Raw genomic sequence first — 27,577 nt, 5'->3', positions numbered from 1 at the left:
AAGCTGTAATTACACCACTATTTTGGTAATAAGATGGATGGGGCTGGAGAAATGTAACTACTCAAATTCATAGACAGACCTATGGATGCAAGGACTGACCATCCATGATATCAACATTATAGTTTTAACCATGTTGAGGCTATACAGTGTTGGTTTACATTGTTTCTAAACATTGGAGTAAAAAAAGCTTATTTGGGGTTCTGATGGGGTAAACAGTTGAACTAAGCTCATAAGGCATGCGTTATATTCTTCAAGAACCAATGCCTATAAATAAATAATTTACTCAATATGGATGTAGCAATTGCAAATTTCCCCTTTAACACCACACATCAGTTCAACAACCGCAGAGTTTGTGCTTCTGTTAAGACAGTACTTACTAGTGTTAATCAGGGCCCGTTCATCGTTAGAACCATCGGACGCCTTAAGATGCGTTTGGGAAACCGGGCCCAGATATCCAGTTTGCTCCTCTTCTTCATTGTTCGATGAGACAGTCACCTCCCCCTCCACTTCTTTCACTGAAACGTCGTCGCCCTCTTTCATTCTGAACGAGTCTTCCTCTTCTTTAACTGAGACGTCTTTCTCTTATTCTTTCACGGTAACAGCCTCAACCTCTTTCACGAGAGCTTCCTTCTCCATCCAGCAGACCTCCTGTTCTTCAGCAGGAACGTGGTTAAGTTTGAGACTTAACCACGTTAATGCCTCATGCTATGAGGCATGTACTGAAGTCGCTAAGCGGTATAATTCAAAGCAGTGTCCCTTTATCAGCAGCACGTGATCAATGACGTCTGAAGAATAATTTCGTTGAACACCTGATTGGTTTTGATTAATTTGGGCTCGTTCGACATTGCAGCCGACAGTGCAGGTGGCTGCTGACTGACTAATTTACAAATCACCTTGCATCAGAAATAACTACTCATTATTATTTATAAATGTATATATGACATAAAGACTACGCTGCGGGGCTTCATCTATACTAATGTGGCTGTTCTAAATTCTGTGTCTGAGTAATGAACCTATTTTTGACACAATTGGCTGGAAAAGAGCCAATGCTTCAGGAAGCTTTGTTTCCCCATCACTACTTTTCAGCATGTTTTCTGTGAATTAGACTACGGGAGTTTTGTAACTTTTTCCACCTTGGCTTACTGTTAGTTGGGTTCTAACTGGTCTCCGGTAGTTGGTCTCGCTGACCATAACTGTACTATGCTGGTTAGACTAATAGCTAGTTGGCTAAATAGCTCGTGTTAGCTGGCTGGCTAAGATAACTGCATATAGCTAACATTCTTTGATATTTGGTTAGATGGCATTATATATTTCCAAAACTGTGGTTTACTTTAATCACCCAAGTCATGAGCGCAAATAATTTTTAACTTAAAGTTCTACATTTGAAGTTATTTATGTTGTAGTTGACATCATAGGGAATAGGCTGGTCCTGTATATTACTTCACACCTGACTTTGGCATTCTTCTGAATTCTGATTGGTTTAATGTAATAACTCCTAAAATAGAAGTGTGAGGTGTTACTTTGCATTGGAAATGTTAAAATATTGTATTTGATATTTTATAAACAATACAAAACATACAAACGACATCATACAAACATTACACCTGCCCAGACCCACTAGAACACACCCCCATCTCCATTAACTACATCACACCTGCCCAGACCCACTAGAACACACCCCCATCTCCATTATCTACATCACACCTGCCCAGACCCACTAGAACACACCCCCATCTCCATTATCTACATCACACCTGCCCAGACCCACTAGAACACACCCCCATCTCCATTAACTACATCACACCTGCCCAGACCCACTAGAACACACCCCCATCTCCATTAACTACATCACACCTGCCCAGACCCACTAGAACACACCTCCATCTCCATTAACTACATCACACCTGCCCAGACCCACTAGAACACACCCCCGTCTCCAGCGCCGCATCAGCACCATTTTATTTCTCTCCGTCACTTTCAACTTTTAGATAATAAAGCCATTTTACCTTTCTATTGAATTAACAACAGAGGATTGGTTGATTTCCAGGTTTGAAGTATAATATTTAAGATGACTGATTAGAAAAGTATCATCCAACCATCAGGTACATATGCCATGTCTTGAAATATGCAGACAGACCTATTTAAATTAAATTTACATTGTACTTCTGACAGCCAACTTTTGAACTCCTCCCATAACTTTATGACATCGTAACATTCCCAGAAGGATTATTGAGTCATTGTTAGTTTTACACTTAAGACATAACTGTCGTTATGCTGTAGAATTTGTGAATTTGACATGTCAGTTGGAATAATGATAGATTTCTGGAGGGACCCTTGTCACTACAACCAATCAGTGAGCAGCTTCCCTTCCCCCACATCTCAGGCAGTTGTGTTACTCGCAACACTTCCCCTGCTTTCCTCAACAATGGAGAAGCCCCCTGAGCTAAAGCCTTGCCATTTTTACAAATAGGAAATAATATTTCATGTTTTACTCGTACCTCAGCCAGCATTGTGAATGGTTAGGAAATAATATGTCATGTTTTACTCATACCTCAGCCAGCATTGTGAATGGTTAGGAAACAATATGTCATGTTTTACTCGTACCGCAGTCAGCATTGTGAATGGTTAGGAAATAATATGTCATGTTTTACTCGTACCTCAGCCAGCATTGTGAATGGTTAGGAAATAATATGTCATGTTTTACTCGTACCTCAGCCAGCATTGTGAATGGTTAGGAAATAATATGTCATGTTTTACTCGTACCTCAGTCAGCATTGTGAATGGTTAGGAAACAATATGTCATGTTTTACTCATACCTCAGTCAGCATTGTGTCGCCAAGGTGGTGAATTAGTGAATAGACACAGAGCTTAATGTGAGTTTCCTTCAGTAGCTCTCCTGATCTTGCGCTGTAATATTCAGAATACATTGTGAAAAACTAAAATCTTGGCTCACCATTTTTTGCTCCAACCAGATATACTACATCCATAACTAGTGGTTTCCTCATTACCAGATATACTACATCCACAACTAGTGGTTTCCTTATTACCAGATATACTACATCCATAACTAGTGGTTTCCTCATTACCAGATATACTACATGATTAACTAGTGGTTTCCTCATTACCAGATATACTACATGATTAACTAGTGGTTTCCTCATTAGCAGATATACTACATCCATAACTAGTGGTTTCCTCATTAGCAGATATACTACATCCATAACTAGTGGTTTCCTCATCACCAGATATACTACATCCATAACTAGTGGTTTCCTCATTACCAGATATACTACATCCATAACTAGCAGTTTCCTCATTAGCAGGGAGGAGTTTCTGCAACCAAATTGTGTGTGCGCCGCCCTCGTGCTGCAGTTTTATTAAACACAGAAAAGGGCCAAAATTGGAGACTAAAAGTCGTCTGACACACTGCTTAGAGTTTCAGCAACTTTAATAACTTGTTTCTATCCTCCAATCATCGATGTTACTACTAATGTGAAAACAAAATTGTTGCTCACTTGACTGTTTTAAGACATTTGTCAAATAATTTAACAGACGTCAATTGTTGTACAACTTCATGGGTACGCTCTGGGCATCACCTTTTAACTCAAATAAACAGTGGATTTCTGCTGTTTTGAGCCTTTACCCATCTGTCTGACTTTGTTGTTCACACAGGAGAACAACATCATGATGCTGACAAGGCAGAGAAGAGTCTCTCCAGATCAGAACACCTCAAGAAGCACCTGCAGCGACCCACAGGGAAGAAATCTCACCACTGCTCTGAACGTGGGAAGAGTTACTCAAGATCAGATTCACTTAAACTACACAAGAGAATACACCAGCGAGTATACACAGAAGAGAAACCTCACCACTGTCTTCTACCTTGTCATTATAGCGCATGGTCCATCTTAGTATGAAAAACAGTATCAATTCAGTGCATGGTATGTAAGTTTAGTATCACTTTTCAACCAACCCAGTGCATTTGTTGAAAATGAAAAATGTTTAAATGAACAATACATCAAAGGATTCAACTACTGAAAACTGAAACAGACAAATGGATCAAACAGATCAATCCCACTTTCCCAGCCTGCTGAAGGCGTGGTGAACACCACCCCCGGCTCTACCAGGGGCTTGAGGTGGTCTCCCACAGCTCTGCTTATGTCATGTTCTGTGGCCTTGCCGCTCCATTTCTTGACTGCCCCTGCAACACAGAAAGAAATATATTTAGTAATATTATATAAAACTCTCAAAGTAATGGATATGGAGCATTTATGGCCTCAGTTACACCTGGCACCTAAATGTGATTTCTGTCATCCGATCGCTCCATTAGGTTCAGATCTAACAGGATGGGCCTTGGACGCAGTCAAGCCACCAAATATGCATAAGCAAAGTAAAGAGATGTGGGGTAAAGTAAACATAATATCAAAGAACAAATGTTTGTGTCTGAGGGAAAATGAACTTTCATACAGCCAAAAGGGGTGAGAAATTACACCAATATCAGTGGACAATTTGTACTAATGTAAATAAACATGGATGATGGAACATATTACCTTTTGCTTATGTGATGAACCATTAAGGGGACATAAATATTTACCATCTTTGACCTCTCACCTCTCTGGCTGTAGAAGTGTTCTTCCTAACCAGTCCCTCAACAGCTCTCTGACTGAGCTCCACCATCACTGGGTCTTCAGAGGAGAGGAAGGCTGAGGAGGGATGGAAGGATGAATGGATCAGTCAGTCAATAAAGTGTAGAGCTGCTGTCTGACAAAATCACTATTTCAGTAGTTCATTAAAGGAAATAAGGCTTTATGACTGCTGAATACCAACTATTAATCACTTAGATTGTGTATTTTCAGGTAGAGAAAGATCCTTGGGAAGTCACTAGCCCGTTGAAGTTGACATTTACAATGGTTAAGGTAGGGTTTAGTGTAGGGATGTCCCAAGGATCCCAGATAGCATTGACCATTGTGCATTCTTCTGTCTCTTTTACATAGCAGGTGATGGGTTCTGACTTCTGGACTTTTAAATATGAAATATCTTTATTATGTGAAATCTAATGAAACAATAATGTATGTTGATGCTAATATGATGTACAATATTCCATGATGTTTCTATATGATAATAATAGCCTAATATATTTAATATGCCATACACAATTTTTTTTTAACAGTTTCACTAATTAATTTTAATTAACGTAATTATCATGATTCAACATCAGTTCACCGTCTCACCTCTTACTGTATTGGAGCAGCAGCAGCTGACTGCCCAGTTCAACATCAGTTCACGTCTCACCTCTTACTGTATTGGAGCAGCAGCAGCTGACTGCCCAGTTCAACATCAGTTCGTTGATGCTAATCATCATGTTTTGAATCTGAGAGTAAATAGATTCGATTACAACTCCAAAAATGAAGGGTTCAACTGGAGTTGTTCTCGGATCCCCTAAGAACCGTAGGGTTCTTGGTCAATGAAAAACAGCCCCAAAAGGTACTTCAAAGAACTTGTTAGAAGGTGGGTTCATCGAGGAACCTCCGTTGTTGCTGGACTTTTCCCGGGAACTTCGCAATTACAACTGAAAACGATGGTGACAAGTTTGGATGCGACAACAAGATAAAAAGGTTAAGTTGGGTTGATGTTTGCCTCTGAATATGTCTAGAAATAATAATTACAATAATATAACATACTAATAATAAATAACGAAGACAATGATGGTTTTCTGTGAATATCTTCCGTAACGTTACTATAGTTAATTACCGTAAATATTAGAAAGCCGGGTTTGACCGTCGGCGTTGTATGAGCTACAGTACAGTTCGGTTATCTAGCTAGATAACGTTATGTCCTAACTAGGCACAACAAGGTTTGCATTATTTCCCTCAACTATATTCGTTCCCATATATTGTATATCGTTTCCATAAAGCCAACATGGCTTTACACTCATTAACGTAAGTTTCCAATCTAGAGCAGTTCTCAGTTTTGTGATAATGAACTAGCAAACGTTAACTAACTAGGTAAGGACGGTGACCTGTCCAGACGAGATGTACAACGAACTGAATCGTCAATGGAGGTCTTTCTCTTTATATAGCCTGCTACAGCCATCAACACTATTAACTCACAAGGGGGCATAACGTTACATGTACAATACTATCCCATTTTGGAAACGTTACATGTACAATAGTATCCCATTTTGGAAACGTTACATGGACAATACTATCCCATTTTGGAAACGTTACATGTACAATAGTATCCCATTTTGGAAACGTTACATGGACAATACTATCCCATTTTGGAAACGTTACATGTACAATACTATCCCATTTTGGAAACGTTACATGGACAATACTATCCCATTTTGGAAACGTTACATGTACAATACTATCCCATTTTGGAAACGTTACATGGACAATACTATCCCATTTTGGAAACGTTACATGGACAATACTATCCCATTTTGGAAACGTTACATGGACAATACTATCCCATTTTGGAAACGTTACATGGACAATACTATCCCATTTTGGAAACGTTACATGGACAATACTATCCCATTTTGGAAACGTTACATGGACAATACTATCCCATTTTGGAAACGTTACATGGACAATACTATCCCATTTTGGAAACGTTACATGTCCGCGTTAATTATCTTAATTATCTTTTCAGAACATCTCAGAAATGAATCAAGTCCATTGAATGGATATAGACAAAAAGAGAATTCAATGACTAGCAGAGGTAGAGAGGCGAGGCAGGGGTGAGGACATCATCCTGCTATTTTGACAGTCCCTGAAGGAAAATACAGAAGAGGTATTCCTTCCCTTTCTCTAATGTATTTTGTAATAAAACTGGCAAGTGTAGTAAGATCAATGCTTTACTAGGACTGGAGACCACAGCAGCGATTCTGCTCTTGCCCAACCTCTTCAGGACCCGAGTGGCCTTTATGTCCGTGACAAGGTATGCTTATGCACCATTCATCTGTTTCTTCATAAACATAGGTGTGCATGCTTATATAAAACTACAGCTGAACATTTGTTATGGTCTTTGTTAATTGTATGTGTATTAATCTTTTCTTACTTTTGTTGACACAGATTTCACCGCTCTTCACTCCTTTACTGCACATCGGCGGAAATCCATTTCACCAAGAGAGTGAAATCCCGCTGGCCTTTGATGGGGAGAACATCCACGCCCTCGAGGACGTCTCCATGGGACTTGGGGCTCTGCTAGGGCTGTATTTTTTTAATTTTCCCTTAAATTTCCCCAAAATGTCAGAAAAACACTTATGTTGTTAAGTTACTGTGTTCTGGGGATAGGAGAAGTTGGGTGAAGTTACCAGGGCTGGTCATAAAGATGGCAAACTTCCTAACATAACTAAGTGAATATGATATACACACTAAAGCTGAAAAATCTGTATTTAGCATCAAGTCTACAATGTTGTTAGTTTAACTATGATTCATTTTTAATGTATGTTGTTTTTATTGTACATCATTATTTGTATATATTTTTTAAATGTCATGAAAAGCACTATATGAGGTAAATGTATTATTTATTATGGTCTGACATGTCTGCAGAAATGTTGCAATTTTGTCATGTGTTTTGTTTGGTAAATAGTTTTGTAAATATTAATTCACATTTGTTGTGCCACTAATTAAACAATTATTTAAGTCAATATTGTCAATATTATTATAATATGTTTTCATAATGGAGGGAGGGTGGACAGGGAGTTAAAAAATAAACCCCAAAAGGTTCTTTGAGGAACCATGATAAGGGGTTCTTCAAAGAACTTCGATATTCTCACAAAGGGTTTTTCAAATAACTTTTAGGGGTTCCCCCACAGTTTCAAATTGAAGAACCCCTAAAGGATACTGCAGGAACCTTTACCTTTTAGAGTGTATATTGATGAAAGTCACCTTGTCCGAGAGACATTTACGTAGTTATACACAGCCCAATTTGGGATGACTATTATGGGGTGAAATAGCGGCCACAACAGACAGGCCTGATATCGCCCCATAATTCGAAGTCCTTGGACGTCACGTGCTGAGGGGGTATGACCAAAGATATTATATTTAGCTACACTTTGTAGTACATTTTTACACAATGATAAATGTTTCTGATGACACATAGCCCTTTTTCAAAGGGAGGCGTTGGTTTTTAGGGGCAGTCGCTTTTTAGCTTTTTGTCTGAAAGTATTTTCTCAACTGCGATACCAACTCCAATCAGCAGATGGCGATGTACGTCTTTCAGGTGATTCTGCCACTGTGACGTATAATATAGTGGAAGGGACGCTTCTTCAACATCATCAGTTAGTCAGACACTTTGGTTCACTCTAACTTTATGGAAAAATGTGTATTCATTAAATATAGTGTAACCGATGTGAAATGGCTAGCCAGTTAGCGTTTCAATCGGCGACGTCACTCGCTCTGAGACCTTGAAGTAGTTGCTTTGCAACGGTCGCGGCTTTTGTGTAGCGATGGGAAACGATGCCTTGAGGTTGGCTGTAGTACCGGGATGGAGAAAATCCAGTTAGATGCTTAAACCTCATCTTTATCCAATTATCCATTAAAGATACCAACGCAAAACCTACGTTCATCTACATATGGGTTGTTTAAATTGTATCTAATGATTATGCCAGTAATACTTCATCAAATCTCTAGTAATCAATATACCCACATACAATTCATCATATTTTCATATTCACAGAATCCATATAAAACGTAAGAAATTCTCAGCGACTTGCGACAACCATTCCATTTGCTTTTTCAAGGACTCTCCATAGCTACACAGCAGCTCTCCAAACATACTCCCAGCAGAATAAAAATATAAACTTTTGTTTCCCAGACAATGACCATAGGATCCTCAACAGTTCTCTAACCTTTCAGAGACCACGGCAAAATCAAGCCTCCCAGGAACTATAGACCTTCCGCTGCTTTCTAAAATATCATCCCGTTTATTATCTAATTTTCAATATTCTGAGTAAGCATATTTCTATATGTTACTATCCAAACGTCAGATTAAGACTCATTTCCACATTCACACAACTCTCATATCAGTCACACAATGCTATTCCCAAACATACCTAATCAATTAGTTTTTCAACAATATTTTTACCTGCAGGAATATTTTCACATTTCTATCTCATGGTTAGTTCCTAGGATAATGCAACTCATACATTTATACTCAGAGCCTCCTGACACCTCCACACAGGAATACACACTCCGAGCCTCCTGACTGGGCCCTGTTTACACCCCCACACAGGAGTACACACTCAGATCCTGACTCGGCCCTGTTTACGCCTCCAAGGTGCTCCCTCACATAAGAATACACACTCAGAGCCTACGAGGATTTTCTAAAAACTCACTTTAAAAAAAACTAGGTGTATAGAATCTGCTCGCTGCATCTCAGGTCTAAGGTGGGTCCATCTGCTCCGTTCCCGAAGTGTGGTCTCCATGAGATTCCAAGTTTGAGGGATCCCTCGAGGACGATTTACCCAGGTCGTCAGGAGCGGTCACCAAGTCAAGATTCACATTGCCAAATGTGGTTGTTAATTTCTTTAATATCTTATTAATAAGGGAGCAGGTCAATACAACACACACACATATAAAGTGAATCAATTGAGTGCTCTACGATAATATTGGCTGGTCAACAAATCACCCCCAGATGATTCGTTGAGAGCCACGAGACAAAAGTACAAAGGTCTTTTATAGCTAAGATACACCCCTTTCAACCTACATGACCAACAACAGATGTATAGAACGGGTCACAAGGTTCAGATTTGTATGAAAGATACTTATAATTCTCAGCAGACAGTATCTGCTGTAAAAACAGTACTCTGTGTAGAAACCAGGGTCTGGCCCTGGGGTCATCTCTCCCTGGTACCATATAGAACAGAAACATTAACTCATAATCTGGAATACTGTCTTTTTAGGTTTTATCAGCCAAAAGACATTGTAAATCTCCTGTCAGTGTTTTCTCCCAGAGGCCCATCGTCAGAGGAACACAGACACAATAGTTCTAAGAACCCTCTATTCTGTTGCATAAAACAACCATTTGATACAATAAAAGTACAATAACATAATCTTGCAGTTTTGCTCTAACAGTGTCCACTGAAAGTTGACTAGTAACAACAACTGGGACCTAAAAGACACCCACCATGAGACCCACTAAATCTGCCCAAGAAGAGGCAAACAAAAGAAAAACCCACAACAAACTTAAAAACAGGAAGCAAACCAAAACAGTAGTGCAACTAAAGGTGTTGATTTGTCACATCTATCAAGACAACTGGAGCACTGGACCAGACACTCTTAAATAGAACCTGGACCAGCTCAGGTGAAAAACCTTCTCACCAATGAGATGGACAAGCCAGCACAGGTGGAACACATACTGACTAACGAGGTGACACCAATCAGTGCGTCCTTTGTGCTAACGAGATAGGACCAGGCCTCAGGACAACCTGGCATGATGACTCCTTGCTGTCCCCAGTCCACCTGGCCGTGCTGCTGCTCCAGTTTAAACATTTACTCCTGAGGTGTTGATCTGTTGCACCCTCGACAACTACTGTGATTATTATTATTTGACAATGCTGGTCATTTATGAACATTTGAACATCTTGGCCATGTTCTGTTATAATCTCCACCCGGCACAGCCAGAAGAGGGCTGGCCACCCCTCATAGCCTGGTTCCTCTCTAGAGGTTTTTCCTAGATTTTGGCTTTTCTAGGGAGTTTTTACTAGCCACCGTGCTTCTACACCTGCATTGCTTGCTGTTTGGGGTTTTAGGCTGGGTTTCTGTACAGCACTTTGAGATATCTGCTGATATAAGAAGGGCTTTATAAATAAATTTGATTTGATCCAAACTCTTTTTTTGTTTGTACATTTTTGTAAAATTACATAGATAGTAATCTTCCATTTCAGAGCCTGGATTTTTCCCCTTTAGGCTAATATCCATAACATGTTGAAATCAATTCATAAGTGGGCACACGTTTAGGCTTCTACATTGTGAAATCATTACAATACACCTACTACAATGTTAAAAAATTCTACATTGTGACATTAATTCATTGAAATCATGAAACAACTCCTTCATGTATGTATTTTCTAATATTTGATCAGAGATCTTTTATCAGATTATCTCTCGTCACAGCTATAAGATTTCTCTCCTGTGTGTGTTTTCTGGTGTAGAGTCAGAGAGCCAGATGAAGCAAATCTCTTCCCACATTGACCACAGCTATAAGGTTTCTCTCCTGTGTGTATTCTCTGGTGGTGTATCAGGCTGTGTGACTGAGTAAATCTATTCCCACACTGATCACAGCTATAAGGTTTCTCTCCTGTGTGTATTCTCTTGTGCACTGTCAGATCTCCAGATCGACTAAAATTCTTCCCACATTGATCACAGCAATAAGATTTCTCTCCTGTGTGTGTTCTCTGGTGTAGAGTCAGAGAGCCAGATGAAGCAAATCTCTTCCCACATTGACCACAGCTATAAGGTTTCTCTCCTGTGTGTGTTCTCTTGTGCACTGTCAGATCTCCAGATCGACTAAAACTCCTCCCACATTGACCACAGCTATAAGGTTTCTCTCCTGTGTGTGTTCTCTGGTGTAGAGTCAGAGAGCCAGATGAAGCAAATCTCTTCCCACATTGACCACAGCTATAAGGTTTCTCTCCTGTGTGTGTTCTCTGGTGTAGAGTCAGAGAGCCAGATGAAGCAAATCTCTTCCCACATTGACCACAGCTATAAGGTTTCTCTCCTGTGTGTGTTCTCTTGTGCACTGTCAGATCTCCAGATCGACTAAAACTCCTCCCACATTGACCACAGCTATAAGGTTTCTCTCCTGTGTGTGTTTTCTGGTGTCGAGTCAGGTTGCCAGATGTAGCAAATCTCCTCCCACATTGTCCACAGCTATAAGATTTCTCTCCTGTGTGTGTTTTCTGGTGTCGAGTCAGGTTGCCATATGTAGCAAATCTCCTCCCACATTGATCACAGCTATAAGGTTTCTCTCCTGTGTGTGTTCTCTGGTGTTGAGTCAGGTGGCCAGTTGTACAAAATCTCTTCCCACATTGATCACAGCTATAACGTTTCTTTCTTGTGTGTGTTCTCTGGTGTACTTTCAGAGAGATTAATGTTGTAAAACTCCTCCAACATTGATCACAGCTATAAGGTTTCTCTCCTGTGTGTGTTCTCTGGTGTTGAGTCAGGTGGCCAGATGTAGCAAATCTCTTCCCACATTGACCACAGCTATAAGATTTCTCTCCTGTGTGTGTTCTCTGATGAATTTTAATGCCTGATGATGTGAATCTCTTCCCAGAGTCAGAGCAGCAGTGAGATTTCTTCCCTGTGGGTCTCTGCGGGTGTTTATTGAGGTGTTCTGATCTGGAGAGACTCTTCTCTGTCTCCTCAGCATCATGAGGTTGTTGAGGCTCCCCAGAGGATCCACGATAGTCACGTCTCTCTCCTGTGTGAACAACAAAGTCAGACCGATGATTAAAGGCCCACAACAGTGGTAATCCAGTGTAAAAGTTGATGCCAACAGCATAGCCATGATGTTGTACAACAATTGATGTCTGTAATGAATGTTAAAATTATTGTCTTAAAATGAGCAAGAAGTCATATTTTGTCTTGTTTTCACATTAGTAGTAGCATCTAAGATTGTAGATTAGAATTAAGTTATTCATGTTGTTGAAACTCTAAGCAGTGTGGTAGAAGACTTTTGGTCTACAATACAGGCCCCTTTGTGTTTTCTAAAATTGAGGCACGAGGGCAATTTCATTGCATAAACTCCTCCATGCTAATGAGGAAACCACTAGTTATGGATGTCGTATATCTGGTGTGACAAGAGATTAAAAGAATCTGCCCACTCCATCAAGCAATGGGGACAGCAACACAAGGCATTCACAGGACCTCATGGAACCATGGACCACACCTGCAGAAACTGGACAACAGGGGGAAGCAGAGGAGATACCTATCATAGACTTCTCCCAGCTGACGCTTGACATGCCACCTACGCCGCCTCAAGTGGTAGAAACAACCAGCTGGTATCATTAAGTAGAATCAGCCAACAGTAACACGGAAGCAGCAGAATGGGAGTTAGTAGTGCATGACCTAGATTTAGAATAAGAAGCTTCCATTTAGACACAGGTCTAAGATGACGTAATAAGCAATCTACCATCCCAGCGTAAGCACTCAGTGTAAGCAATCTACAGTCCCCGAGTAAGCACTCAGTGTAAGCAATCTACAGTCCCCGAGTAAGCGGCCGGTGCAAGCAGCAGGGCAGTGTCAGTGTGAAAGTGTGGTTTAGCCACAGCTCCAGAAACTTGCGAACTTCCCCTGTAAAAAGGTATATATGGCAACTGCACCGCCCTCAACCGTAAGGCACTCCAGAGGGTAGTGAGGTCTGCACAACGCATCACCGGGGGCAAACTACCTGCCCTCCAGGACACCTACACCACCCGATGCTACAGGAAGGCCATAAAGATCATCAAGGACATCAACCACCCGAGCCACTGTCTGTTCACCCCGCTGTCATCCAGAAGGCGAGGTCAGTACAGGTGCATCAAAGCTGGGACCGAGAGACTGAAAAACAGCTTCTATCTCAAGGCCATCAGACTGTTAAACAGCCACCACTAACATTGAGTGGCTGCTGCCAACACACTGTCAATGACACTGACTCAACTCCAGCCACTTTAATCATGGGAATTGATGGGAATGTAAATATATCACTAGCCACTTTAAACAATGCTACCTTATATAATGTTACTTACCCTACATTATTCATCTCATATGCATACGTATATACTGTACTCTATATCATCTACTGCATCCTTATGTAATACATGTATCACTAGCCACTTTAACTATGCCACTTGGTTTACATACTCATCTCATATGTATACTGTACTCGATATCATCTACTGTATCTTGCCTATGCTGCTCTGTACCATCACTCATTCATATATCCTTATGTACATATTCTTTATCCCCTTACACTGTGTATAAGACAGTAGTTTTTTTGGAATTGTTAGTTAGATTACTTGTTCGTTATTACTGCATTGTCGGAACTAGAAGCACAAGCATTTTGCTACACTCACATTAACATCTGCTAACCATGTGTATGTGACAAATAAAATGTGATTTGATTTAAAGAGAACAGAGATCATAAGAGAGGCAAGATCCTCACTGACATATGAGAAAGACTTCATATGGAGAATCCTCATAGGTAAATTTACTATTGCACTATACGCTTTTTGTTAGACGAGAACCATATTTGAAACACAGGGGTCTTGACACCTCTTGATCACAGACAAAGCGGCAGTAAAACAGTGAGACATCAAGTACAGATGTGATTAGCAATACAAGGAAACAGCCAAGTACCAGTTACAATATATTGAGTCCATACACAGAGTTGGAAGTGCATTAGGATATTGGAATTCGGAATCTAGCGTTAGTGCTGTGAGAATACCAATGACCAATTAAAGAATATTTGGGGCAGCAAGGTAGCCGAGTGGTTAGAGCGTTGGACTAGTAACCGAAAGGTTGCAAGTTCGAATCCCCGAGCTGACAAGGTACAAATCTGTCGCTCTGCCCCTGAACAGGCAGTTAACCCACTGTTCCTAGGCCGTCATTGAAAATAAGAATTTGTTCTTAACTGACTTGCCTAGTAAAATAAAAAACTGTCATTGTGTGTCAAAATATATACCAATACTAGTTTCCAAGTGACTACTAGCTGACGAGCATAATAACCAATAGAAGAAGTTATTAGGTATTGATATATACAGAGGTAAAAGAGACTTGAAGGTAAGGAAATACAGGAGGAATCCATAACACTCAGAATATTTAAATAGGAGTATATCTATCCAAGGCCTCATACTAGACCGGAAAATAAGGGAGTGACAACGTGAACGAAGGAACAAACCCAACTCACGCGAAGGGCCATTATGAAGAAACAGAAGGGTTAGGCCCTTGTTACACCGCAGAAACTAAAATCCTAAAGTACTCTACCCCAGCCAGAAGATGGGATAGAGGCATTTGCTGCAGGTATAAGGCAAAAGTCAGCAACTATCATTATGACATCATGGATGAATTCTAGAATATACTATATAGCCTAGAAAACTGGTTAAATTATCATTATGAAATCATGGATGGCCAGTCCTTGTATTCATAGTGTATTGAATTCAGGGGGAGGGACTGAGCTGAACTCAAACCTGGGTCCAGCGACTGTCAAGTCAACACCTTATAACTGTTACGCCAAGATGTCTGAACTTCTTGACGAGGTCGCTCGGTGTTGGGTTATGGTTTCTACAATATCGTTCTCTATGAATTTGAGAGTGGTTACACTTCTCCTTCCCCCATCCCTCAGCTGTTTACCAAGTCTCTGGGCAGCCATTTTGTTGTGGTTTAAAAAAAAAAACACAATCCAGCAATCTGCAGTTCAAACAGTAACAAATCTGTCATTTCACCACTGTTTTGGTAATTAAATGATTATGGGGTTGGAGAAATGTAACTACAGACAGACCTATGGATGCAAGGCCTGACCATCATTGATATCAACATTATAGTTTTAACCATGTTGAGGCAGCAGGGTAGCCTAGTGGTTAGAGCGTTGGACTAGTAACCAGTTGCAAGTTCACATCCCCGAGCTGACATTTTGAGGCGATACAGTGTTTATTTACATTGTTTCTAAACATTAAAGTAGAACAAGCTTATTCTGGGTTCTGATGGGGTACAACAGCTGAACTAAGCTCATGAAGCATGTGTTATATTCTTCAAGAATCAATGGCTATAAATACATTATTTAAAAGTCATAACATGAATGTAGCAATTGCAGATTTCTGCTTTAACACCAAACATCAGTTCAACTGCAGAGTTTGTGCCTCTGTTTTTAAGACAGTACTTACTAGTTTTAGTCAGGGAACGGTTTCTCAAAATCACATTTTGGCTAAATTCATCATTAGAACCATTGGATGCCTTAAGATGCATTCGGAAAACCGGGCCCAGATATCCAGGTTCCTCTTCTTCCTCCTTTTTCGATGTAACAGTCATCTCTCTCTCCTCCTCTTTCACTCTATAAACTGCATCCTCCTCTCGTTTTACTGTAACATCCTCCTCCTCTTTCACTCTGAACGCGTCTTCCTCTTCTTTCACAGTAACGGCCTCTACTTCTTGTTTTACTGTGATATACACCTCTTCTTTAGCAGAAGGAGAGTAGCTTAGTGACCGCATGGTCGCGGATGTTAGCTATGCTAATGCTAACTTAACCAGACTGCTAGCTGACTAATAACAACAACGCCGTAAATATTAAATTAAATCGGATAACTAACTAGACAAAATAAGTGTCTTTAAAATACAGTGGCTAATAAACACGAAAGCGTCTGAAGAGCTTTATTGGTTCAGCTTTTTTTGTCTAGCAAGCTACCGAGGTGGATAACTTACTGTTGCTGGTGAAAGAAGAGTTCCGTCCACTAGATTATACGTCACACCAACAGCATCACCATAAATTCCCAGACCGCCATCTGCTGACTGGAGTGGGTAACGCAGTTGAGTAACATGTATATTTTATTATCAGACAAAAAGTTAAAGGGTAGGAATCAGGGACATCGCTAGAACTAAAATATATATTAGCCCCCACTAAATAAATCAATATCAGTCAACCGTTCCATCGCATCTTAAACTTAATATCGGTTCGGCACTGCTTATTATGCAGTGGATGATTAAAATCCCTGTATGCCCATGGATGTGTAACTAGCAATCTAGCCGATCTTTGTATGGACCCAAATGTTTGGTATACATATTAGTTCAGAACCTAGCTATGAACCTTAGCTATCATAGCCAGTTGTATCAACTTCAAAACAGCCTGAATGACATTAATGAAGCCTATGGATTGAGTAGAATATAATATCATGTTTTGCCAAGGATTCAAGTCAAATATACATGTAGTTATTACCATGCATGAGATCCCCACATTGTAGCCTGTACATTTAATATATTCACTGATCATGTACTCTACCTTGGCAAATTAATGTGCAGTTTAGGTATGAATGTCTTTGAGGTGATCAAATTCCTGTCTTTGAATGACGCCGTGTCTGCATGTATGTATTACAATTATACAGTGTTTACCAATCTTGGTCCTGGGACATCAATGGTTACACATTGTAACTAATAGACTACAAACAGGATTTAACTAGTTAATTCAGAAATATAATGTTAAAAAAACACTACACTCCACTTCCTATGCATCATGTAAATACTCTTAACACCGGTTCATCTCAACATCTAATGCCCTTCATCTGCATTGATCTGGTAAACACAGGATAGGTGGAGTATTTCATCACATTACACTATATTTCAACCAGTAGAGAATGGGAAACACTTTATTGAAAAGCTCATTATCCAAGTGTTATAAATACAAGTTCAATCTGTATTTCAATACACATCTGTTGTGAATTATAAAAACAGGAAGAAAGAGGAGGAGAGAGAGGTGTTAAAGACAGAAAGGGAAAGAGGTAAACACATAGGAGCAGGGAAGGCAGCACGTGATTAATGAATCACAGTGCTACATAAATATTCTCTCAGTTCATCACAATTACATAATAGTGTCTCTTCTCTAGACAAACAATATAGCGTAGTTTTAGAAATAATGAAGTGTCTTACTATTCTCCATGGTTGGCCCTCTTGCCTATTCTCTTGACGGTGGAAGGAGCCACAGTTATACACCTGAACCTGCTTACTGCACAACACAATCCAACAATCAGATCGATACATGAGTGTGTAGGTGTGTGTGGGTTATAGGGGGTCCAATTGTTCCACATTTTGTCAATATGGGTGATTTAAAACAGCCTGTTTTGTTTTTGCACTTCCTTGTTGAACCCCATCTTTGAAACATCCTGCAGAGCAGCAGACTCCTCCTCTGGGACACGGCGGCGAGCTGCAGATCCCCTCCTGGTCCTCGTGTCCATCCTCATGACGTTACGCAGGACACAGGTAGCCTTCACACACCTGAATTCCTCCAGGAGGCAGTCCCAGATGACCCTGGTCACCCAACCTTGCAATGCCCTACACGGTAACTGTCGGCAACCGTTTTGAAGGAATCTCCAGTTTGCTTATTTATATTCAGTGGCCTGACTGCATCCAGACTGTCAAAGGTCCGTCCTGGTAGATCTGAACCTAATGCAGTTTGGAGTGATCAGATGACAGGAGTCACATTTAGGTGCCAGGTGTAACTGAGGCTGTAGATGCTCCATATCCACTACTTTGAGTGTTGTATGTAAATCAAATCCAATTTTATTTGTCACATACACATGGTTAGCAGATGTTAATGCAAGTGTAGTGAGTTTTAGGATTCTATTGAAAGAAAAATGATTTTTTTAAAATAACATGATGGTGTATTATTATTTAGAAATACGTGTTTTTTCTTGTTTTTAATTGTTGACAGCCAGTAGACACCATGTTTATATTGTAGAAGCATTGTAGTTGATTATGTGAAATGGAAGTTTTCTGTTGGGGGTGAGCAAACATGTCCAACAAAAATATAGGATATATTTGTTGTCTACAGGGGGAAGGTGCTACAGGCTTTGGTTTTTTCCATTTATGTTTTGAGGTTGGACTTTAGCACGTATAGCTTGTTAGCACGTAGGGTGCACTGATTGGTGTCACCTCGTTAGTATGTGTTTCACCTGAGCTGGTCCAGGTTCTATTTAAGAGTGTCTGGTCCAGTGCTCAATTTGTCTTGATAGATGTGGAGAGTCAACACCTTTAGTTGATCCACCTTTTTGGTTTGCTTCCTGTCTTTAAGTTTGGTGTGGGTTTTTCTTTTGTTTTCCTCTTAGGCATGTTTAGTGGGTCTCATGGTGGGTGTCTTTTAGGTCCCAGTTGTTGTTACTAGTCAATTTTCAGTCGACACCCTCAGTGTCTTTCAGAACCCCTCCTAAAAAACAAGCTAAAATGTTTTGGTTGGATATTGCATCCAAATAATATTTTAATCAATGGCATTTCCTAAGAATGCTCATTAGTCTTTCAGTTATTGTTTGTGTACTAAATATTTCTGTTTATTTTCATTGTTTTTTCCTGTGAACCCGTTGGTTTGTATCCGTGTCTGAAATGTGCTGTATGAATAAAGCTAGATTTGATTTGAACATATTGTAAGACAAATGAACCCAATGACTGGCAATCAACAGACTAGCAAAACCAATGAACAAATATCTCCCACTATGTTAAAATAGTGCATGTGTTTACATACCCTACATTACTCATCTCATATGTATATCTATATACTGTACTCTATATCATCTACTGCATCTTTATGTAATACATGTATCACTAGCCACTCTAAACTATGCCACTTTGTTTACATACCCTACATTACTCATCTCATATGTATATACTGTACTCGATACCATCTACTGCATCTTGCCTATGCCGTTCTGTACCATCACTCATTCATATATCTTTATGTACATATTCTTTATCCCTTTACACTTGTGTGTACAAGGTAGTAGTTGTGGAAGTGTTAGGTTAGATTATTACTGCATTGTCAGAACTAGAAGCACAAGCATTTTAGCTTCCACAACTCTCATCCCCTTGGAAAAAAATAAAATAAAAACTCTCCAACGAGTCTCCAATACGGAAAAATCGTGCAGTCAAAATAAATTGTGATCCATGGCAACGCACTGGCTAAACGCAAAACTGGTTGACTGCCCACCCTTGAGACAATCAGCAACCAACTCCTGCGATATCCGTAGTAACTTTCCACCTTAATTCTCGCTCTCTTTTCAGGGTTCACTCAATAGTCATGTTGTTGGATCGGGCCCAGTCCCCAATGTCATGCATTTGGGTTAGCACATTGGGAATGAATCCTGATATTCTAAAAGCAGGGCAACATTGTCAATATAATTGTACCCAAAAATGGTCAGCTGGTTGCATAAATAATTATGATTACTAAATGTTAAATATGAAAATCAAACCCAAATGTACACCCATTTGTTAATATGTATTGGCAATACTTCACTTAAATGGTGAGGCATGGAATAATAAAACATGTTTATTTTGTCAGGCTGAATGTTTGAAATATGAGGTGATTTCAGTCATGCTTCTTCAGTAGTGGAATAAAGACAATTAGCATTTGAATGTTGTCAAGAAATACTGGAGTGATGTCAGATTGTGAATAAAATTTATTATAGACCAATTTATTATACTGCTTTCATGTGTGAAAATACAAACATCTGCAACAATTATTATATTACATGTATTTTTTAAACAAGCAGCTTTTTCAACTAGTAGAAAACCGCTGGCTACATTTTGAAGTGCTGCATTTTGATTAAAGTGGGTCACCAACGCAGTAAGTGTAACACAGCTCCTTTGTTACTCACTTTTTGTTAAATAATACTCTTTCAATTCAGCGCCTGGATTTTCCCCTGAGGCTAATATCCATATCATGCTGCAATCAATTGAACAGGGTAAACGATAAGGTAGAACATCATTAAAATACTCCTACTACAATGTTAAAACATCCTACATTGTGACATCATTAAAACACTCCTACTACAATGTTAATTTGCGACATTATTTCAGTGATATGAAACAACTTCTTCATGTATGTATTTTCTGATGTTTGATCAGAGATCTTTTATCAGAGTATCTCTTCCCACATTGATCACAGATATAAGGCTTCTCTCCTGTGTGTGTCCTTTGGTGTGAAGTCAGGTGGCTAGATTTAACAAAACTCCTCCCACATTGATCACAGCTATAAGGTTTCTCTCCTGTGTGTGTTCTCTGGTGTACTGTCAGATTGCTAGATTGAACAAAACTCCTCCCACATTGATCACAGCTATAAGGTTTCTCTCCTGTGTGTGTTCTCTGGTGTAATGTCAGATGGCTGGATGTAGTAAAAGTCCTCCCACATTGACCACAGCTATAAGGTTTCTCTCCTGTGTGTGTTCTCTGGTGTGAAGTCAGCTGGCTAGATTGAACAAAACTCCTCCCACATTGATCACAGCTATAAGGTTTCTCTCCTGTGTGTGTTCTCTGGTGTACTGTCAGATGGCTAGATGTAGAAAAAGTCCTCCCACATTGACCACAGCTAAAAGGTTTCTCTCCTGTGTGTGTTCTCTGGTGTAATGTCAGACTGCTAGATGTGGTAAAACTCCTCCCACATTGACCACATCTATAAGGTTTCTCTCCTGTGTGTGTTCTCTGGTGTATTTTAAGTTCTGATGAATATTTGCAACCTTTCCCACAGTCAGAGCAGCAATGAGATTTCTTCCCTGTGGGTCTCTGCTGGTGTTTCTTGAGGTGTTTTGAAGTGGAGAGACTATTCTCTGCCCTGTCAGCATCAGGAGGTTGTTGAGAACCCCCAGAGGATCCACAATAGTCACATCTCTCTCCTGTGTGAACAAAAAGTCAGACGGGTGGTTTAAGGCCCACAACAGCAAAAATACACTGTAAAAAGGTGATGCCAACAGCGTAGCCATTATGTTGTAAAAACAATGATTTCAAATAATTAACATTCATTACAGACATTTGTCTTAAGACAGTCAAGTGAACAACAATAGTCATATTTTGTCTGGTTTTCCCATTAGTAGTAACATCGACGATTTTATGCAAGAAATACGATTTAAAAATTGTTGAAATCCTAAGAAGTGTGCCAGACAACTTTTGGTCTCCAATATAGGCACTTTTCTGTAGGTCTATGTTGTTGTTAGGTGAAGTTATGGGTCCTACAGTAAGTCTATGGTATAACTAGCGGTTTCCGCATTAGCATGGAGGAGTTTCTGCAACCAAATTGCATTTTAGTGAACAGAGAGCAGAGAGTGATGCACCTATTTGGGGATGTCTGATAGTATTTACGCACCACCACTAATGATTTGTGACGCTGCACGCACTTACGAAATTGCTTAATCCAGTTACTAATAAGCATGCACCCATTAAGAAAATGACTGTACAAACTGTTAATCCCAGTAGAATGATTAGGAATTGAAAAATGGCATGGTTGAGAAGGATGAGGCAATAGGAATGGCAAATAAGTCTGGCTGTACAACCGATTGGCAAACGTCCTGCAAATTGAGAAATCATGTGACAAACTGAATAAAAAGACAATGAAACAAAGATAAATGACAAAGAATGATAGTAAAAAAGCTTTTGAGAACTTAACATACAATGTTGGGGGAGAATGAGCCATCTAATGCAGTGAATTTATCACAAAATCACTACTTTTATGATTTTTTTCATTGGCAAAATTAGCAAACGTAGGCATGTCATACCAGCAACAAACTCTGACAATACACTTCCAAGTATATCTGACCAAATTATGAAAGACAAGCATTGTAATTTAGAATCCCGTAAAGTCAGTGTGGACCCCACCGGAGTCTGACAATCTAGCTAGAAACTTACTGAGGATAATCGCGGACGATATTGCCACTCCTATTTTCCGTATCTTTAATTTAAGCCTACTAGAGAGCGTGTGCCCTCAGGCCTGGAGGGAAGCTAAAGTCATTTGACATGCGCTATGCTCTGCATAGTTAGCTCCAGGAAAACAATGGCACTTATTCAGCCATTCTGTGACCAAAAACAAGCTACATATGGACAGTACCAAAATAAACTGAATCTGGAAATGACAAAGCGCCTCTTAACCTAGCTGGAAATGGGACAAACGGACCCCTTCTGTGGAAATAGACTGGGACGATATCTAATCAAATCTAATTCCCAAGAACGGGGTTCATACAAACCACAGAGACTGTGTGGGATAATAACATGGCCGTGTCCAACTCTGCTTGTTCCCTCGACTCAGCTACCAACCAGCAATCTCCAACAGGGCCCTTTATCTGTATCAATAGACACTTCATAGTGAGCTACAGGTAGGAATCAGCAATGAATCCCAATAATGAGCCAACATGGGAGGGGTAACAAATCTTTGTGGACAAATCTCAACGTATTACTGCTACCCTGGGGAGATTGCTATACCCCTTGAACATCGGCTCCAACCCTCGTCGGATGTGGCAGGCTTGCCACATCAAACTACAAAGGGAAGCACAGCCGATAGCTGCCCAGTGACACAAGCCTACAAGACGAGCTAAATAACTTCTATGCTCACGTCGAGGTAAGTAACACTGAAACATGCATGAGAGGATCAGCTGTTTCGGAAGACTTTGTGATCAACACCATTAACCCAGAAACCCTAGACCCACTCCAATTTGCATACCGCCCCAACAGGTCCACAGATGATGCAATCTATATTGCACTCCACACTGCCCTTTCCCACCTGGACAAAAAGGAACACCTATGTGAGAATGCTGTTCATTGACTACAGCTCAGCGTCCAACACCATAGTTCTTCAAAGCGCATCACTAAGCGAAGGACCCTGGAACTAAACACTGAGCACGCCCCAATTCTCATCGAAGGGGTTGTAGTGGAGCAGGTTGAGAGCCTGAAGTTCCTTGGTATCCACATCCTTGTTGTCCACATTATAGGCTTTGTTAACTGGTGAACTGTTGAAATCATGGAAACAAAGACGATTCTAATTCTAGATTTGGAATAGAATGTGAAGCAACTTTAACATATTGTTGTTTGACATAACAAATTAATAAACCAGGGAGGAATTACTGACAGAGTAGGAGCATGGTGGAGACATCCAAGAGAGGAAAATCCAGAAGGGAAATGATAGCAAGTAGTGCAGACGAAAGGGTTAACAAGTTGGTGAAGAAACAGATATGCTGGAATGAAAACAATATAGGTGCTACTTTGAGAACACAAACTCACATCTTTCACAGCACAGAGAGAGGGAGTCCGGGGGATGACTGGAGGAGCAATGGAGGAAGCATTGAGGGATTATCTCGGCGTGAGTACAGTTGGTTAGACTGAGTGGACGATGGTGAAGAACAGTAGAGTGAAAAGGGCTAAAGTTGGTAATGAACAGCAGTTTAGGGTCAGAGTGGGAATCAGCAAGGATGTTTTTGTGGGTGACCTGTTAACGGTCTCAAAGATGGTGAAGGATGAATTGGGTAAAGTGGAATTGGTTTGAGTGACCAGGAGTGGTATGATGCCGATTGTGTGTCAACAGCGCAAAAGGAGAAAGCTTTGTGTTATTTAGGTTAAACATTTCAGGTAGGTGGATTAAAATGAATGATAGACGGAAGGTTTTACTGTGGTTTGGTGAAGTGGTTCTCCCATCTGATGTAAAACCTGGGTAAGTGAGATATACAGAAGCCGCTGCAGTGTTACAATTGTAAAAAAGGTTGGACATGTGGCAAGTGCTTGTCGAAGGAATAAATATGTCATAGTCAGATGAAGCATGTTGTAATTGTGTAATTGTGATGGGAATCACGTTCCAGAGTTCCCGGAGTGCCCTGTACGGATGAAGGAGGTTGTAGTAGCTATGATGTTTAGGTCCATCCAGCAGGTGTCCTATGTGGAGGCAGTGAAAATAGCCGAAGGAGTAGAGAGGAGAAGGTAGTTCATGTCCCACGGTCTGCAGTGAAGCCATGCAGGAGAAGGATCCCAACAGACAAATAGTGAAAGAGGTGGACTTTGTTGCGTTTATAGAGCAAGTGAAAAATGGCATTAATAAATTATTATTAACGTTCGTCCACAACTACCAGTATCCAAAATTGAGTTTCCATTGCCCTCACTGCCGCAGTGATAAATTGCTTTAATACTAAACTAATAAAACATCTAAGAAGCTTGATATCATTGTGAAGGCGGCAAATGGATTTCTGGATCTCGAGGACTTCACAGACAAAATGTTACAGGGAGAACTGAATGAAGAAGTTCCCCCCTCCCAGGTTCCTGAACCTGTGTAGGGATCTGAATAGTACAATTTTTGTTTGAAATTCAGGGTATTGGAGTATATTTGGTTAGTGTTGATTTTTTATTTGACGTAATTAGTATGATTTGTTCATCCCATTTTTTTTGCGTTTTGGTTATTTTTTGCAACCCCGTACAGTAGGTGGCAGCAATACACCTGATGAGTGTAGTCTGACTATAAACCTCAGAGAAGAAGACATGGTAGGAACCAAAGTGTTGGTCAGTGTTTCCAGTTGATCCTAATTAGATGTTACATTACATGTTGTTTTCTTAGTTCATGTAGCCTGCTAGCTAGCCAACATCTTCATACTTCACCTACTCCTCTCTGATAAGATACCGCTGCACAAACATGCTTATCTTGGCCTACAACAGCACTGGTACCAGGCAGTATTAGATAGTTACGTTTGCTTTGACTCTTAATAATACATTTAGCAAGCTAGCTAGCCCGCTAACTAGCGATTAGCAGCTAACATTATTTGAGCAACACCTTGCTAAGAAAAGACCATCTTTCACCTTTAATGTAATGGCATGAAAAGAATTGCCAGAATATTATACAATGACTTATCAACAGCTCTAACAATTTGACCCCAACAGGAAATCTACACTGGCAGTTATAGAAAGACCCATTTACTATATAACCATTGATTTCACCGATTCTTATAGAATATAACTTATAAATGCCTCAAATGTTTCAGCCGTATTACCCCACCAGAAACCAAAACATAAGCTCGTATAACACCACTGTTTGTAAACTAATACTATATGGCTGAGGAGTAGGGTCGATCCAAGCGTTCCGACCTCACAATGACAGTAAAGCACCCAAGCTAACTGGCTAACGTTGGATAGCTTGCTAGACACAAATCAGAGAAAACCTCACTCTTACCATTTTACTTGCCCTAGCAGAGCTGGTTAGGCTGTTTTCATGTTTTCCAGAGCGTTGGTGACTAACTGTGCTGCTGGCAACAAAATAATTTGAGCTTTTTTGCAGATGTTTACTGACACCGGCCATATTCAATGGGTGTTGAGCGTTATTAAATTCATCAGGTATTCTGCTCTCTAATCAAGTCAATAAACATCGGGTAGTTAGTTAGAATATAGTTACTAAACTGGCAAGTTTGATGTATAAGTAGCCAACTAACGTTAGGTAGCTAGTTCACATACCGATTCATACTGCTGTAAAGATATGCTTTGCGTTTTGTAAGGATAGTGTAGCTAACATAACGTGTAATGTATGCATATATTCCCCCATTTTCTTCAAATCTGAAAATGTTGAAGCCACGCCCATTTCCTGAAGAATTGCATTACGGGCCCTAAAGTACTGCGTGTATACGTCATATTTTGGCGAATTTAGTACGACATCCGGGAACTTTTTGCATACTAACTACATCATACTTTAATAAGTAAACTACTCCATTAACATCAAATAGTTAGAAAGACTGTGGCCTACTGTACTAAACAGTGATCCTCTCTACCAGTTAGTATGAGTATTCTAACACAGCTCAGGTGTCTGGGCAGCCATTTTTTTTAAAACTAGGTTTCCCCTTTAAAAAAGCCACACAACAATCAACCAATCTGCAGTTCAACCAATAACAAAGCTGTAATTCCATCTTATTACCAAAATAGTGGTGTATGGGGCTGGAGAAATGTAACTACTCTCAAATTTTTAGACAGACCTATGAATGCAAGGACTGACCATCCATGATATCAACATTATGTTGAGGCTATACAGTGTTGGTTTACATTGTTTCTAAACATTGGAGTAAAAAAAAGCTTATTTGGTGATCTGATGGGGTAAACAGTTGAACTAAGCTCATAAGGCATGCGTTATATTCTCCAAGAATCAATGCCTATAAATACATTTAAATGTCAAAATATGGAAAAAGCAATTGCAAATTTCCCCTTTAACACCACACATCAGTTCAACAACTGCAGAGTCTGTGCTTCTGTTAAGACAGTACTTACTATTCTGTTAAGACAGTACTTACTAGTGTTAATCAGGGCCGGTTCATCGTTAGAACCATCGGACGCCTTAAGATGCGTTCGGGAAACCGGGCCCAGACATCCAGTTTCCTCCTCTTCTTCATTGTTGTTCGATGAGACCGTCACCTCCCCCTCTTCTTCTTCCACTGAAACGTCGTCTTCCTCTTCTTTAACTGAGACGTCATTTTCTTCTTCTTTCACAGTAACAGCCTCAACCACATGTTTTTGTATTGTAACAGCCTCCTCTTCATCCACCTCTTTCACGAGAGCTTCTTTCTCCATCCAGCAGACCGCCTCTTCTTCAGCAGGAACGTGGTTAATTTTGAGACTGGAGCTATGAGGCATGTACTGAAGTCGCTAAGCGGTATAAATCAAAGCAGTGTCCCTTTATCAGCAGCACGTGAACAATGACGTCTGAAGAATAATTTCGTCGAACACCTGATTGGTATTGATTAATTTGGGCTCGTTCGACATTGCAGCCGACAGAGCAGGTGGCTGCTGACTGCTGACGGATTAACTACGGGAGTTTTGTAACTTTTTCCACCTTGGCTTACTGTTAGTTGGGTTCTAACTGGTCTCCGGTAGTTAGTCTCTTGTTTTTTAGGAGGGGTTCTGAAAGACACAGGGGTGTCCACTGAAAGTTGACTAGTAACAACAACTGGGACATAAGACACCCACCATGAGACCCACTAAATCTGCCCAAGAAGAGGCAAACAAAAGAAAAACCCACACCAAACTTAAAGACAGGAAGCAAACCAAAAAGGTGGTTAAAATAATTTATTACAATCAATACCATTCATACTATTACAAAATCATAATTCTCATTCATT

At 40.1% G+C, this 27,577-nt stretch overlaps 1 protein-coding gene across 1 annotated transcript; it reads right to left on the bottom strand.

Moving 5' to 3' along the window:
• Positions 1–20,347: 20,347 nt before the first annotated feature.
• LOC116366317 (zinc finger protein 239-like) lies at positions 20,348–27,173 on the bottom strand. The gene is made up of 2 exons (XM_031818495.1): positions 26,753–27,173; positions 20,348–21,352 (listed from the first exon to the last, which is right to left on the bottom strand). The coding sequence occupies exons 1-2, from the start codon at positions 27,090–27,092 to the stop codon at positions 20,559–20,561; spliced, it is 1,134 nt and encodes a 377-aa protein (XP_031674355.1). The 5' UTR covers positions 27,093–27,173; the 3' UTR covers positions 20,348–20,558.
• Between the last annotated feature and the right edge of the window lie 404 nt (positions 27,174–27,577).

The sequence above is a fragment of the Oncorhynchus kisutch genome, unplaced genomic scaffold (genome assembly GCF_002021735.2).
Source record: "Oncorhynchus kisutch isolate 150728-3 unplaced genomic scaffold, Okis_V2 scaffold1429, whole genome shotgun sequence".
In the NCBI taxonomy this organism is placed as follows: domain Eukaryota; kingdom Metazoa; phylum Chordata; class Actinopteri; order Salmoniformes; family Salmonidae; genus Oncorhynchus; species Oncorhynchus kisutch.
Note: the sequence above shows the minus strand (reverse complement) of the source record. Positions and strands in the feature narration are given on the sequence as shown.